Genomic DNA, 16,765 nt, shown 5'->3' with positions numbered 1-16,765 from the left:
CAATTAATGTACAGTGTATTTTTGAAGAAATTAAAGCATAACTGTCCGCTGTTCAAGCAGAAGTTAGTTGTACACTTCTGATCTATCTCAAAAATTTGACGCTTATGCCGATAAAAAATAATCAGAAACATTATCACTCCAGATAGGCTCCATGAAAACAACATATTGAGTTTAAAAAGGGGCAACAGCCTGTCCTTTTTTTCTAGTGTCTGTGAAGGAAACCAAGGAGAGAATAAACAAAGTAAATGGTTTGAACCCGGGAGTATCGTTACATGTTATCGTTACCCGGGAGTATCGTTACATGAGTATCGTTACAAAAAAAATTTTTTCACTCTGAAGATGACTACCACTAAGGTTGTCGAAACGTCAGTCAACAACAACAAAACAGTCCTTCTCAGGACTATACCAACCTGGACGATCAACATTTACAAACATGAGAGAATAAACAGTAAATTTATACAATAATGTACATAAATGCTTCACAAATATCTCACATATTCTTCATTCGCAAAACGTCAGTCTTAATTTGCTTTATAAGCAAAGCACGTAGGCAAAATTTAGCAAGATTTTTGTATCTTTTACTGCAACAGATTTTTTTCATTACTAAAAGTAAGAAGTATAAATGTCGCACGATTTTCATGCAACAACTGGAAGATAAAGCATCCTCTTCGGGTCTCACATATCAAACCTATTTGAATTTTCATCCCATAATACATTTTAAGAGGATAAGCATATAAACAACGTTCTGTGGAATCAATGCCGTTTCTGAGAAATCCACGTAACTATATAAGCGTAAATGAAATACTTTAAATTTTACTTACTCTTATTCTTCTTTCTCGACTCATCATCTGCGTAATAAAAAAAAAACTTATTAGAAGAGCTCTGATATTAAGATTGAAAAGACCATATGCAATTAACACAATTTAGTTATGTCATGTTGCACGACATTAAGACTTGAGCTGAGCGGTTACATAAAGTATTCAAATTGTAGCTACATTTGAATAAAATACAGTTCACTATTTAACGAACGATATTTGCTAGATGGCAAATATCTTTTCGTAGTCAAGAGCATTCAATTGTTTGCATTTTGCAATGAAACATACGGTCAAAATTTTAGGTTGTTAGATATCTTACGTAATGTTGTGTAGTTATTTCAATGAAAAAATAAAACAAACGACCATTCGATAAAATTAGTTGATACAATTCAAGTAATGATGCGAATTAGAATATACGTATATCTCAAGATAAGTCTATTTTCCAAAGCGAAGAAAGAGATCGATGACCGAAAATAATACTCAAGTCAGAAACCAGTCTTCATAAGAGCGTAAATTAGGCTACGCATGGTGTCTACTTATGGCTTTAATCATTTCGCTTGGCCAGGCTTTGATTGTAAACGATTGATTTGTTTGTCTGACAATTCACACGTTTTGAAACACCTTTTTGTCAAAATCACTGAAATGATTTACACATGAAATCATTTAACAACTTTGTCGAATATCGGAAATAATGCCAGAGTTAACAAGTACGTAGGTTTAATCATAAAGAACATGCCTAAACTCTGTGTTTTATCATTGATTTTTATCATGTATCTACGTTCGCAAAGAGAAAACTATTAATCATTGAAAAACGATGTGAAAGTATCTCGGTAGATTAAATATTTCTAAATGCTCCGAAATGAAAACAAAGTAGCTAAACAAATTCATCAGTAGTATTCTGGACTATGACGCGCAATAAGATTTTTAGCCCAAAAATTAACCAATATGGAGAACTGCAAAAATCAACCAATTTGCAAAACTGCAAAAATCAACCAATTTAGAAAACTGCAAAATCAACCAAATTGGAAAACTGTAAAAATCAACAATTGTTGATTGTCGAAAACTGAAAACTGCATGTTAAAAATTGTTCTCACCGTTGATGGCAGCTGTGGACCTTCATCGCGAGGTGCCCGTCTTTTCAAATTATCTTCCATTTTCTCCTTATCAAGGGCAGCCTTCTCGTATCTACACAATCAAATCATCATGCTCATGTAAGAATAGGTCCAACATAAAATTAACGATTGCGGATTTGCACTTTCTATGGACAACGTGTAAGCACGTGGATCAAAAAATATGTCTATTAAACTTTGATACTTAAGCCCTGAAAAGCATAGAGTGCTGTCAGATCTGTTTTTGCACTATCCTTTTTCGCTTCCTTGATGTGCTTAAGCAGAACATTTGCAAGCATAATTTACTTATTGTCAATTTAATTTCTGAAGAGCTGGTTTAAAAGAAGTTTCCCATCCAGGGGCAAAACCCAATAGCATAACCCAAAGGCGTTGGGCAAAAAGTGGACATGAGTTATGAGTGCCTCTATGAATAACTGTCTCTAATAGGTAGGAAGTCATACCAAAACAGCCTTATAAATCAATTGTTTTACCGGGTACTAATACATCATTAAAGTGTATGGTTTGAATCCAGGTGTATCTTTACATGTATGTAGATGTAGATTTTTCAGGTTAGTAAAGTCCCAAGAAGGACAGTTGGTATTGATGTTGAGTGATTTTCTTACAACCTTGACTCTGAACATGACTATTGCTACATTTATCAAATGTCAGTCAACATTAACACCAAACTCCTTCACAAGACTCTACTGACCTGGACAATCTACATCTACAAACATGTGAATATATATCATTGGCAAGAGTACTTCAAAATTATTTTGAAACTTGTTAGGGTTGAAAACTTTTTTAAGTTGGGTAAAAGTACAAGAGAGAGTAGTTTAGAAAACCCATGATGAACTGAGTTAATCCTTGTTAAAATTTGTTGAAGTGGAGCACCAGTTTTGTGGAGTATCAGCAAGTATGACTTTATGATATACAAGGTATTAATGAATACAGAATAGGAGCACTGTTCTTGTCATGAAAGAGAAGCCATTTTATTCTTTTATATACGTATTATTTGGCAACAATTCAATAAATATAATTTGATAATTTGTAAAGTAAATGGATTTGCTAGCACATTGATAATTTATGTTACTCACACATATCTCTGTAAAAGGGCTTGGATTTCTTTGCTTCGACGATGGGATCTTAAGCGACTTCTTCCCATAACTGCAGATTGTGGCGGGGAAGATGTAATAGGGGGTAGCTTTTGCAGCCTTTGATTAGACAAAGATGCAGCAACTTTATCCGGGCTAGCAGACATGGTTCCTGATTCAAAAGAAAGGTTAGTACAGCTAGGATAGCTTCATGGGCAAGAACATTAATTGGGAGCAGTGAATATTCATGTATTAACTGCTCATTCATATAGCAATTTTAATTTAGCAAAACAAATCTTCAGGGCAGAGCTGGATATATGAATATTCACCCCCCCCCCTCTCCCTTCCCAATTAGCATTCTAGTTTTGCCCCTGGATGGCTTATGTTTAGCTAATTAAAAAAGTGTTGTCAGACATCTATTAAAGTAAAAATAATATACAGAAATAATAAAGAGCCAGTAGGTTTTTGGTAAATATTATGAGCAAGTCCCCAAACGAATATATTTGTTCCTCCTGGCATTGCTATTTTTACCAGTTTATCCAGTTATGAAGGTTAATAAACTTCGAAACATGGGAAATAATGAAAAATAGATCTCAATAAAAGAAAAACAACCAAGAAAGAACATTAAAAAAGCATCTTGTCGTAGAATAGACCCTTTGCTTTGTTTATGTTTTTCTGGCAGGCAGATGAATCCCAAGAGCGGTTAACCATTTCTGCTAGTGTTCACTAAAAGCACTCAAACTGTCAAACAAATGTGCATGCCAGCAAAACGTAAACAAAGCAAGAGGTCTGTAAAACTGCTAAATACCTTTTTACAGCTCTCTTTCACCGGTTGATTACACAATTTATAATACCCTCATACATTAGCAACTGCTTATAAGAAAGCTATTGTTTCTATATTCACCTGGATAACTTATAGCAACGGAATTTTTTAAATTGTCCAAATAAACAATAGCAGCAACTGCATAATGAAAGTAGACATTTTAAACAGGTAATAACCATGGTAACTACAATCATTCTGCAACGCGCAAGCAATATGTCACGTGGTGCAAAGTGTTTTTTCAGCCCATTTTCTTATATTTCATACTGGTGGTTTAATTGTCGTTTGTCTTGTTTTATGAACAAATTAGTAAATTATTTTTCATGCAAAATACCAAAAATCAACAAGAAAAAGTATGGCTTCAAATCAGTTCTTAGATAATTCGCATTCGATGTCTGGATCTGTTTCTGATAAGAGCTCCGAATCCGTGGGTTACATGTATGTCGAGCAAAATTTGAGTACGATGATGCAATGCTCGCAGAAGATCGTAATAAAATACAAGCTCCAGACGATCCTAATGAAATTCTCCCGGCAACATTAGAGCAAGAAAGTCATTATATAATTCCACTCGGTGAATTGTGTGTAGTTTCCCACCTCACATCCGTATGCACCATTAGGCCCATTACTATGTTTTCTCGTGTCATAACTAAAGTCAAATTACCAATCACAATGCTCCTACGAGTCAATGCTGTCACACTGAATTGTTAGAAGAAGCATTAGAGTAGGGGCACAGTACTGGTGTTGCAAGGAAATGGAACTAGCTTACAGAAAGTGACTTTTGATGGGAAAATAGTAAACAGCTAATAACTGGAACATTCGACAATATCAGTTCTTGTTTATATGCATGTCATGTTGCTTGGCTTTAGCAGAAATGTCTGCCTGATATGGTAGGGAGAAGTAAATTACAAAAACTTGCACAATGGCAGGGCTGATTGAAAATCATAGGTGACTGAGGAGAGTGTAAAAGTAAGGTAAGCATTGCTTTTGAGGTACTTCAATCAGATCCACTTTTTTATTACAGAAAATATTGATGAAGTGGAACCAGGTGTAGACATAATCATACATATAAAATAAACATTCTCTAGTTTTGACTTTTATTCACAAGATTTATCACACACCCATTGTTACTTTGTTTGATCTTAAAATATTATGTTATGATTTGTATGGATCTTAAACATTTTCTTATAACTTCAATATAAGATTTTAAAACTTTTTGTTGTTGTCTTAATAAGATCTTAAATAATTTCTTAACAAATTTAATGTAAGATCTTGCAATTTCCAGTTAAGATCTCTAGTTTTATGAAAGAATATCTTCATTATATCATATCTTCATTTAATCTCTAGCTTTCTAGTTAAGTTGTATATTTTCTTGTAAGATTTTAACAAGATCTTACACATTGTCTTATAAGTAAAATATAAGATCTTGAAATTTCAAATGAAGATTGTACTTGTATATTTTCTTATAAAATTGAACAGGATCGTACAAATTTTTTTATAAGTGGAATGTAAGATCTTTAAATTTCCAGCTAAGATCTTAATAGAATCTTGTCTATTTTCTTATAAATTGAATATAAGATCTTAAAATTGTTGTTAAGATTCCAAAAAGATCTCATCTGTTTTCTTATTAATAATTTCTAGTAAAATCTTCAAATTTCCATTTAAGATCTTATTAGGATTTTATATATTTTCTTGTAAAATTTTAACCAGATCTTACACATTATCTTATAAATGAAATTTAAGATCATAAAATTTCCAGTTAAGACACATTTCTTTATAAATTGATTGCAACATCTTGAATTTATTATAGGATTTTAATAATAACTTAAATCATAAAATTGAAAATTAAGATTAACATTTATAACTTAAGATCCTAGATCCTAAACCTAGACATGCATGTGTAATGTTTCGAGATTCTGAAAATTGATTGACTACACACGCGTGTCTAGGTGTAATCTCGCATGTCTAGGTGTAATCTCGCGTGTCTGAGTGTAAGATTTGGCTTCAATTATTGCTGCAGCTTGCGTTCGATGTATTTTAGTTCAATGGTAGGACCACATCCCTTTGATGATTTATGACTGACATCGTTGTTAACTCAAGTATTCGCATGTAAAGTTTTGTTCGAGCACTTATCACGCAATGTTGTTTAAACCATACTTTCACCAAAGCATATCATATAATCAAATTGATTGGATTGTGTACTTTTGTTCAGTAACAATTTAATCATATTCTGTTTCAAAGTCAAGATATTGTTTTAAATCTATGAGCAACATTCAAAAATATTTTAACGATCTTTTTGTGAGATCTTAAGTTCTAAATGTTAATCTTAATTTTCAATTTTATGATTTAAGTTATTATTAAAATCCTATAATAAAATTCAAGATGTTGCATTCAATTTATAAGGAAATGTGTCTTAACTGGAAATTTTATGATCTTAAATTTCATTTATAAGATAATGTGTAAGATCTGGTTAAAATTTTACAAGAAAATATATAAGATCCTAATAAGATCTTAAATGGAAATTTGAAGATTTTACTAGAAATTATTAATAAGAAAACGGATGAGATCTTGTTGAAATCTTAACAACAATTTTAAGATCTTATGTTTAATTTATAAGAAAATAGACAAGATTCTATTAAGATCTTAGCTGGAAATTTTAAGATCTTATATTCCACTTATAAAAAAATTTGTACGATCTTGTTCTATTTTATAAGAAAATATACAAGTACAATCTTGAATTGAAATTTCAAGATCTTATATTTTACTTATAAGACAATGTGTAAGATCTTGTTAAAATCTTACAAGAAAATATACAACTTAACTAGAAAACTAGAGATTTCTGGCTGTAAAATTTGGCTTCAAGAATTTATGAGGCTTTTCTATTACAAGTAGCGTTCCATGTATTTTAGTTCAATGGGTCCTACTCATTGAGGTCTATAATAACTGGAGCGGCTATCTCAAGCGCGGCTTTAGATATCGGATTTTGTCAAAAAAATGGCGGAATGGACCCATTGAATTATAAATATACTGGAATGATAACTCCATTAAGAATGTCCTGTGATTGGATGAAGCCAACATACGTCTAAAATTTGTCTACTCCCCCCTGAAATATTGCATATTTTGTGGCGATCGATGTTTGCTTTTACTTTTGGCAACGGGAATTCCGTCAAAAAAACTTATTTCTTGTCGTTTTTTCGACAATTTTTCTGCATTGTACCATGCTTAGCTTATACCTAGGAAGATATCTACGTGGAAAATCGTAATCGACAAGAATCGAGGTTGATCCGACAAACTTCCACAAGACGGAAAATGCTAAAAAATAGATAAAAACATTTTATTTGAATATTTTCAGTATTATGCACATCTTTTTTATAAATACATCTTTTACGTGCATCATTGATGTCTTTTTACGTTTAAAAAATGTTCATTAGTTCTTTTTAATAGAAAATACATATTTCAGTTTCCCACTGATTGTATTAAAATGTTGCGCATCAAGCTTATTCGTGATATGCGATGTGCTTATTTTCTTATCCTTTACATTGGGTTTTTTCACACAACATACAAAAATAGGACATTGTTTACATGAAATATGTTATTTGTATTTATACATGACATGAAAAAAGCTTCATTTAAATAGTTTTTTTTGCGATAATCTTTACTTTTCATTATGACAAATTGAGCTGTATATGTACTTGCAATATTTGTGTTTTCGTGACATGAAAAATGCTTCTTAAAAAACACATTTTTCGATGATTCAAATTTTTGGAAACTTTAATAGTTTGTGTATTTAACCGGGAACTACAATATTTTGGCAGTAGAAAGAGGTAGGCATATCTAGAACTTCTTATAACTCAGAAAAAGCGAATATTTTCGCGCCGTTTTTGCCAACTTTTGTTTTTGTCAAATAATGTTTCAGAAACTAAACGACCTTTGTTCAATGTAGTTATAAAGTAAATGGTTTGAAACCGGGAGTATCGTTACATGTTTGTAAATGTAGATCGTCCAGGTTGGTATAGTCAAAAGACTCTGAAGATGACTACCGCTAAGGTTGTCGAAACGTCAGTCAACAACAACAAAAACAGTCCTTCTCAGAACTATACCAACCTGGACGATCTACATTTACAAACATTCAATGTAGTTACTTGAGTGAAAAATTTCATGCCTCTACTATAGTCAAAGCTAAATATATAAGGTATTAAACAAACAGAAAGGGTTGAAATTTAGCGATATAAAAAGTGTATTTTTTGAAAAACTAAGGTTACAAAGGACTGGCACTACTTACAAAACACGGCTTCAATTCACCCCCCCCCCCTGAGTTATCATTCCAGTATATTTATAATTCAACGAATGGACCTATTTCCGCTGAGATTTGCCGATAATGACTGTTTTTCCGAAAATTTCCCAATTTTCCCCTCCCCCTAAGATAGAGCGAGGAAAACGACGTGTGTATTTGGCATTAGGTAAGCATTTTTTTGATGAAAATAAAGATAAAAACCTAAAATTCATAACAGCGAGTCATCTGCGGTTGTCAGTTATTGGCTCCTACGACGATGATTTTTATAACTACAACGAAGGGAGCTATTTGTCGGCTACATATGAATGCAGATGTGCGTCGTTTTGTTACCAGCGTCGAACTTTTTTGCTCGATTGTACTCTTTAGTCTCAGTCTATACAATACGGTTCTCCACGGTTCACGAGAGAAAAGTTAGCTTATTCGTTATTACTTTTTTGCTTCTTTTCATGCAATGGGCAATTGTAGGATTTTTAAATGCTTTACAAAAATCTGTAAATGAATTTCATCTTAAATTTCAAAGACTCAAGTTTGATAAATGTAAACAAATAATGTTGTATACAAATCACTAAGTAAGCTTTTTGTGGTGTTCTGAAGTGGAACTGCATCAAATACTTGCAAAGTTGTGGTACATGTTAATTTTGTTGTATTGATGTATGAATTTGGCGAAATACCAATAATAATAATCAAAACACTTGTGCTTGCAATGGTGTTAATAATTCAATTGTGGTTTTAATACTTCTACCCTTCTTTTTCTCTTTGTTTTTTCTTTCCTATATTTGCAATGTAACTGCACAATTTGAATGATTAATACAGTTTTACCTCAATAATAAATTTCATAAGCAGTTGCTAGTTAATTTTTTTCTTTTGAGTATCCACATCAGGTGTTGTGTTAATACAAGAATGATGAAGTGCATGTAGATAAGTTGAGTAAGGTAATAAAACCAAATGACTTAAACACATTTTGTGCACTTTTATGCTAGAAGCTTAAAAGCTTTTTAGAAATTATAAATTTATGAAATTATTTTATCTCTATGCCATCCATCTCATGAAAAGAATTCAGAAGCACAAAATTGAAGAAAAACTTTGAAAACTACAAATTCCTTTGAAAGAATGTTTTATGCAGTGCGGTGTTTGAAATTAAAGGTAGATATGATCTTCGCACTTTGTTGGACAATTTAAGCAATTGTCTCATGAACCTGAATTATTCAGGTGACTCAACGGGATTCGAACCCATGACCTCTGCGGTGCCGGTGCAGTGCTCTGACCAACTGAGCTATGAAGTCACACAGTGGTGAGCAGGTAAATTTTGTTGGGTTCGTGTTTTCTCGTGAAAGGAATGTCATACGAAAGAATGTTTTATGCAGTGCGGTGTTTGAAATTAAATGTAGATATGATCTTGAATTTTTCAGGTTCATGAGACAATTGCTTAAATTGTCCAACAAAGTGCGAAGATCTTATCTACATTTAAAAGTTCTTTTCTTTAAAAAAAAGCAGGAAAGAATGCAAATGACAAATCTCCATTCTGTACTTTCATACGGAAATAAACTCAAACTGTTTCTTGAAGCAAAAACTGAAATAAAGATGAAATATATAGCACAATAACTTCAAAGGTTTCATCACTGAATCTTTAATGCTTCAGTATAGTGCATTGAATATTAGTAACATTCATACAACACTCTACTAAACAATTTTAATAAAGACATGACATGATTAAACCATTAAGTTATAAAAAACCCAATGGATTATACAGTTTGAAGCTTCACATCTATATTGAGTCATCAATCTCAGTACCAATGTTTACATTAACACAAACTTTATGGCCATCCCATCTTAGACGCTTTCTGGCGTCTAAGCTTGCTTTCTTTGTCGTCCTGGCTGTTTTTTACCGGTTCGTAAATAATTTTTCTTTCGTTTATTTTGCGTTTTGCTGTTTGCTTTACGAAGTTTGTTTACATTTGACTTTAAATTACGCGTTTTGGACCGTGGTCGATTACGGGAAAATAATGAACCGGCAAAAATGTTTCTGAGCCAATCAAAGTGCGCCATTTAGCCGGAAGTGACGTTTGCCATATACATAATTCAAGTGACGTTTGTGTCATAATTCAAGTGACGGAAGTGACGTTTGCCATATTCATATTCATATTCATATTCATATACATGATTTTAATAATATACATGAAAAAATTTCCTCAATTCTGTTGACTTTTAACTTCAGCGTGCGTTCAGCTGGCGAGTTTAATCGTCGATTTACCGGCTCGTATTTTTCAAATCCGTCGGATATTACTTTTCCCAACACCATAGTTTCCGCACACGCAGCTAGAACAAGGTACCTACTTTTAGCGGTGTTCGTATTTTTATCCAGAAACACTTTGCAAACGGTGAACTGTAAACTCGTTCGCGAAAGAAAATCTACTTAAAACGTACGCCAGCCGTCGTAATTGCTTTTTTGCAATAATTTAACTTTCCCGCTTTTGAAATGCTTTATTTTGATTGGCTCTTATATTACTTCTTTGTTTGACTAACCAATCAGGAGCAGCTTTGAAGTGAAATCAGCACTGGTGTTTCGCTTTTTTGCAATACCGTTTCGTTTTTGTGCAATACCTTTTCTGCACTGGTATTAAGGAAAAACTGCACTGCTCTTAACCAATCAGAATTGAGAAATTTTTTCATGTATATTATTAACAACGAAATATCATTCTATTAAGATAAGCTAAATATTTTTTAAAATTCTGTAACTTGAACGCAATATAGGAATGAATCATTCCCAATTGCAACTCTCAGTACTTTGTCATAGCTACAAAAATGAGTCATATTGACTTTTTGTTATCCCAACTATTTAATCAATGTCCGGAGCAAAATAGCAATAAACGGAAATATAAATTTGTATAACATAAAATAATATGTTTATATAAGAATATGCTTACTGATATGATGAAAATTACTTGTCATTTCTTGCGTGAATATAAGAATAACTAATCTTGTTGGTGACTTTTTGTAATCGCAACTTGTTACTAGTCTTCTGTTCCAATTATCATGCACTAATAATAGCAATTAGCCATATTGTTAAATGACTTTGCAATCCAAATATATAAAGAATGTTGCTTGCTTTTGCAATCGATTTCCGTAGTGCAAAGTGCTTACGCGCTGATGACGTTCACGTTCAAAAACATTTTCGCAACATATAAGTGTGGTAGTTTGTGACACATTTATGTCAAATTGACAAGCTAAGCTTTTCATCACTTTCACGAACTTGTTTCCTCTTGTCGCAATAGGTTCAAAACACTCCTATGTAATTTGTAACTATTCCTTAATTAATATGTTGACTTCCATCGTCTAATTTGTAACTATACACCTTAATTAGGCACTTCAAGTGAACAACAATTTTTTTTATGAAATGCCTTGAAATGCCTGATATATATATAGTGCTCTTTAAGAAATTATGAGCACTATATATATGATAACTTCCGTCATATTGTGTATATATTTTAAACATTTAAGTATTTATTCATCATTAAATCCGCTGAAGAGTGAGCAATAACGAAACAGGCTTGTCAGGATGAAACTGTACTTTTTGTGATTTTTTTTAATATTACTATAATGTGTATTATATATTAGTATATTTTTCCGCAGAATAGTATAAATATTTTAAGAACTAAACATTTTACATTACACCTGCCCTTTTAGAAATAAACACTTGGCCCTGAAGGTGCGAAATTTAACCAAAAAACAGACACATAAGGTAAATATTGCTGAACCAAGATAAAAAATGATATCGTGTAATAAAAATTAATGCCCAACATAAAGTTCTGATTAGAGCCATAGAAATAGACCAACAAAAAAAATTGTAAAATTGAATTTATTGTAACGTTTCGTCTTTACTGAAGACATCTTCAGACAAATAATAAAGTCAATTTTGGAGATTAGTAACGCCAGGTTGGAGTTAAAACTCCTTCAAGAAGAAACAAACGGGAAACACGCTCGTATACGCGTCCTCTCAGCACAACTAACACAAGCACAAGTGCCCATTGATATGGTGTATGTGGACCCTATAGTTATAATAAAACATTCATAAAAAGTAAGTCTAGTATTGGATTGCTCAAGGTAGAAAGGCAGATATCTAGTATATTGGATTGTTCAAGGTAGAAAGGCAGTTAAGCCGATCCTGAAGAAGTGTGTGATATGCACACGTCACAATTTTTACTTCTTTATTACTAACAGCTCTCTTGAGCGCTTTTTATTTTTATAGTAATATTGATCCTTGCTTTTGTTTAAAATTTATACTAAAAAACAAAAGAAAGCAACAAGACGAAGTGACCGAGTGATTAAAGTGATGGACTGCTAATCCAATGTGCTCTGCACACATGGGTTTGAATCCCATCTTTGTCGAAATAGTTGTTGATTAATATTCCGTTGTACTTAATAATAAAAATGTTTTTATTTAAAGTTAAATAAAAATAACTAAAGTTTTTTATTTTGAATTCAAACGAAAGATCAATCAATAGTTTGAACTTCATGTGAATGTCATCACAATTAAATAAAGTTTAAAGGAATTCAAATTGCAAAGATAATAATTAATGCAACTTTTTTAAATTTTATTTATTTAAATTAAAATTTATGTGAAAAATTTTAACTATTTTGTCAATAGAATGCATTTTGAGAACAGTAGGTAGAAGATATGAAAGTCCACCATTTAATGATTAAGTAAATACATACAGTAAATACAAATTGCAAATTACGCTTTAATTTATGTACTTCAAACAAAAGTGCCAAAATGCAATTAAAGAGAAATTTAGAAAAAATTTAAACTGTGTGTACTGACCTAAACCATTCTTTTTTAAAGATAGTAAAGTGTAAATATTTTCAAGCATTTTTTTCTTTAATTGATTTTGTAGTTGTCTCGAGATATGATTAGCCAAAATAACTCAGTTGGGAGAGTGTCAGACTGAAGATCTGAAGGTCCCTGGTTCAACCCATGATTTCTGCGTTGGTGCAAGATTAGCATTTTTTTCTTTACTTCTTTAGAATTGTGACCAGGGATATACCGGGCGGAAAGCGAAGTTTAAATTTAAATATCAAAGCCCAGCAAATTGCTTTTAAAAGAGCCATTTAATGCATAAAAAGAAATATTTATTTAAAAGTGTAAGGTTTCGTCTTGACTCTCAAGACGTCATCAAACAATATTGAATTATAATAGCTATTTACATAATATTAAATTACATGGTGGGATGAAAACGTGTTAGTAAATATTGGATAAGATGGTATGACGTGGGATAAGTAGAAACACGAAAGAAACAAAATAACAAACAAAACACAAACAATCATAAAGTATACAGACGTGAGGACGGACGAAATTAGATTAAAGCAACTGAAGGACAATGGAGTTTCCTTGGACGTTAAGAGATGATTTCATTTTGTTGATTAAGAGGCTTTCGTGAATAAGAAGTTCTTGTGAGTCTGAGATGAAGAATGTATTTTAAATCCTCGAAGGTGGCGGTGTGTCCTGTGGATTTAAGGTGTGATATTATGGAGGAATGACAGGGATGTTTAGAAGGTTTACCAGTCAAAGGGGTGATGCCCAAATGCTCTGAAATTCGAGTGTGTAGGTGGCTAGTGGTTTGACCCACGTACGATGCGGAGCAGCATCGACACTTAAAAGAACAGACAACATTCGATTTCAGAGTTTTGGGCACTTTGTCCTTGAAAGGAAACAGGCTGGAGAGGCGTTTGGTGGATCGAAAGAAGAATCGTATTTCACAGTGTGGGAAAGCGGCACAACAAAGGCGATTGATTTTGTAGTTATCTCGAGATATGATTAGCCGAAATAACTCAGTTGGGAGAGTGTCAGACTGAAGATCTGAAGGTCCCTGGTTCTAGGGGCGGATCTAGAGTATGTCAAATCCGTCGCGCGACTGATGTTTGAAATTCAAAAATTACCTATTCATATTAATTAAAAATTCATTAATTATTCTTACTTTATTATCGCATTTACTTCGTGATAAAAATCCAGCTTTATTTATTATTGAAAACTAATGACTAATGCAATGAATATCTCGTTGGTAACCAGATCAGTTGAATTTTAATTGACCTGAAATAACCGTCTGATAAGCGGGGTGGCTTGACTCTTTCGACTGATAAAGGAGTCTATGAACGCCAAAAACGCTTATTTCATTGGTCAATAGCCAGATCAGTGGACGATCTGGAATAATCTCGACCGATAAGCGGGGTGGCCGGACCTATAAGGGAGTCCTATAAGGGAATTGCTATCGTGTAATTGGTTTGTTTAAATTTTTGTCTTACTGTGATTGGTTTGACCGATTTCGACTGATAGCCAACTGAACTAACATAGCTCACTGTCGCTCACTGTCTGAATTCAATGTTTGATCGTTTCATAGTAATTTTCTAAAGCATGATAGAAACTAAACTACAATCAGATGGAATTTATGGAAATCTTTTACAAATTCATATATTGACATGAATACTGCTTTCCAAACTGGGAATTTTTTCAAGAGGGCGAAAAATTTATCGATGAATTGTAAATGCTTGGTAAAGACGATCTCGCTAGCGACATTTCAATCATTGATGTTCAAAAGCAAGCCAACATTGTTTTGAGTTTTATCAGCAGAAATTTACATCCAAAATCGTAAGTAAAGGACAACTGAAGTGTATGCATGAATGTAAAATATCAAAGTCAATTTATGCGAGTGTGTGATGCGATTTATGTCAATATGGCGTATGGTAAGCAGATTGATGCTTCTAAAATGGTTGTTGCCGAAGGACTTTTAGCTATGATTTCTTTAGTGCTTGGGGAATCGTGGCCGTTGTATGGCAGCGAAATCCTACATTCCTGCAAATGTATTTCAATGGACAAAAAATCTGTAGCCATAAGCCGCCATACTATCATTTACTTTATCATAAGCAAATGTTTGGGGCTTTTCAGTTTAAGATCATTGATCATTCAATTATTGGACAGTTATACTACATATTGTTTAAGATTTGAGAAGACTAACATTGATTACATGAGAAGCTGTTTACTATAACCTGTGATTTTGAGTCTTCTGATCCATGAAGCTTTTTATTTTGACAATTTGAGTGGAATGGTATTAAACCTGAGTATTTCACATACATGAAATGTTGTCCCATGTCACATATTGTCCCTTTTCTCACTGAACACCTCATGTAGAGATGTAAACGTGTGTTAATCTACAGCTCATACCAGGTTGTTTGCCATAAATTCCAAAGGGCTATTGATGTATGAAAAGCATTTTCTATAAAGTAAAAATGTCTTCCTATGTATGCAGATAGACCTTGAAATTTGGCAAAACAGCAAATTATTTTTCATGATCACTAGGTAATTTTTCTGATGATCAGTATAATTTCTAAACTAAATTATTTCAGATTTACATTTAAACGAGTTTTTATCATATGAAAAGATATTTATCGTAACCAGTAAGCATGACACATGAACCAATTTTAACATTCATGTAATTATATAATTAAAGACATGTTGGTTACATTCTGTTTGTATTTGATAATACAATGCTACTAGTGATTGCTATATAGCACACCTTACTTCTTTAATCAAATTGTATGAATAAACTGATTTTGAAAGAGTGAAAGGGGGAAAAAAGTTGTTTATTTGTTAAAAGTTCAAACCACATAATTATGAAAAACAAAATGTATGTTAATCTTCCTCCTCATTGTAATTATTGAAATTTTCTTAATAATTATAAGCAAAAATAATAAGATGGACTGATTTGCAATATAAATGTTTTTGTTTCTATAAATTCATGAAATTTTTAAAAACTGTAAAACATAGTTTACTCTGAACTATGTTAAAGAACTCAAGTAGTGTTAAGATGAAAAATCCTTGTAGTTATTATTTTGTCAAAAGAATGCATTTTGAGTCAGCAGGTAGAAGATTTGAAAGTCCACCATTCAATCATTAAGTAAATACATGTAGTAAATACTAATTGCAAATTATGCTTTAATTTATGTACTTCAAACAAAAGTGCCTAAATGCAATTAAAGAGAAATTATGACAAAATTTAAACTGTGTGTACTGACCAAAACGATTCATTTTTTACAGATAGTAAAGTGTAAATATTTCAAGCATTTTTTTCTTGGATTGATTTTGTAGTTATCTCAAGATATTATTAGCCGAAATAGCTCAGTCGGGAGAGCTTTAAACTGAAGATCTGAAGGTCCCTGGTTGAACCCCTGGTTTCGGCATTGTTGCAAGATTAGCCTTTTTTCTTTACTTCTTTAATCATACTGCACGAATAAACTGATTTTGAAAGAGTGAAAGGGGGGACTATTTTTTTATTTGATAAAAGTTTAAACGACATAATTATGACAAACAAAATGTATGTCAATCATTGCATTTATTGAAATTTTCTTAATATTTATAAGCAAAAATAATAAGATGGACTGTTTTACAATAAAACTTTTTTTCTATAAATTTATGAAATTTCTAAAAGTTTTAAAACTTAGTTTATTCTGGTCTATGTTAAAGAACTCAGTTGTATTGTGTTAAAACGAAAAATCCTTGTAATAAATATTTTGTCAAAACAATGCATTTTTAGAGCACTAGGTAGAAGATTTGAAAAACCACCTATCAAATATTAAGCATAAATTTGAGA

General features: G+C 32.2%; 1 protein-coding gene and 1 long non-coding RNA gene across 4 annotated transcripts in view; one reads left to right on the top strand and one right to left on the bottom strand.

The window, feature by feature from the left end:
- LOC124447050 (dynein axonemal heavy chain 12-like) overlaps nt 1–4,149 on the bottom strand; it is a 96,517-nt gene extending 92,368 nt beyond the window's left edge. The window contains exons 1-4 of one of the 3 annotated variants that reach the window (XM_046997954.1): nt 3,824–4,149; nt 3,019–3,187; nt 1,910–2,000; nt 822–848 (exon numbers count right to left, since the gene is read on the bottom strand). In XM_046997954.1, coding sequence (XP_046853910.1) covers nt 822–848; nt 1,910–2,000; nt 3,019–3,182 — 282 coding nt within the window. In that variant the 5' untranslated portion in view covers nt 3,183–3,187; nt 3,824–4,149. The remainder of the gene's footprint in view (nt 1–821; nt 849–1,909; nt 2,001–3,018; nt 3,188–3,823) is intronic. The other 2 variants (XM_046997952.1, XM_046997953.1) reach the window with 2 other exon arrangements.
- Nucleotides 4,150–9,394: 5,245 nt separating this feature from the next.
- Nucleotides 9,395–13,627, top strand: LOC124447055. The gene is made up of 3 exons (XR_006948594.1): nt 9,395–9,425; nt 11,811–11,865; nt 13,019–13,627. It is a non-coding gene; the product is annotated as an uncharacterized LOC124447055 (long non-coding RNA).
- The last annotated feature ends 3,138 nt before the right edge of the window (nt 13,628–16,765 follow it).

Source organism: Xenia sp. Carnegie-2017, unplaced genomic scaffold (genome assembly GCF_021976095.1).
Source record: "Xenia sp. Carnegie-2017 unplaced genomic scaffold, XeniaSp_v1 HiC_scaffold_22, whole genome shotgun sequence".
In the NCBI taxonomy this organism is placed as follows: domain Eukaryota; kingdom Metazoa; phylum Cnidaria; class Anthozoa; order Malacalcyonacea; family Xeniidae; genus Xenia; species Xenia sp. Carnegie-2017.
The sequence above is the reverse complement of the archived record's forward strand: the minus strand, read 5'-3'. Positions and strand labels throughout refer to the sequence as shown.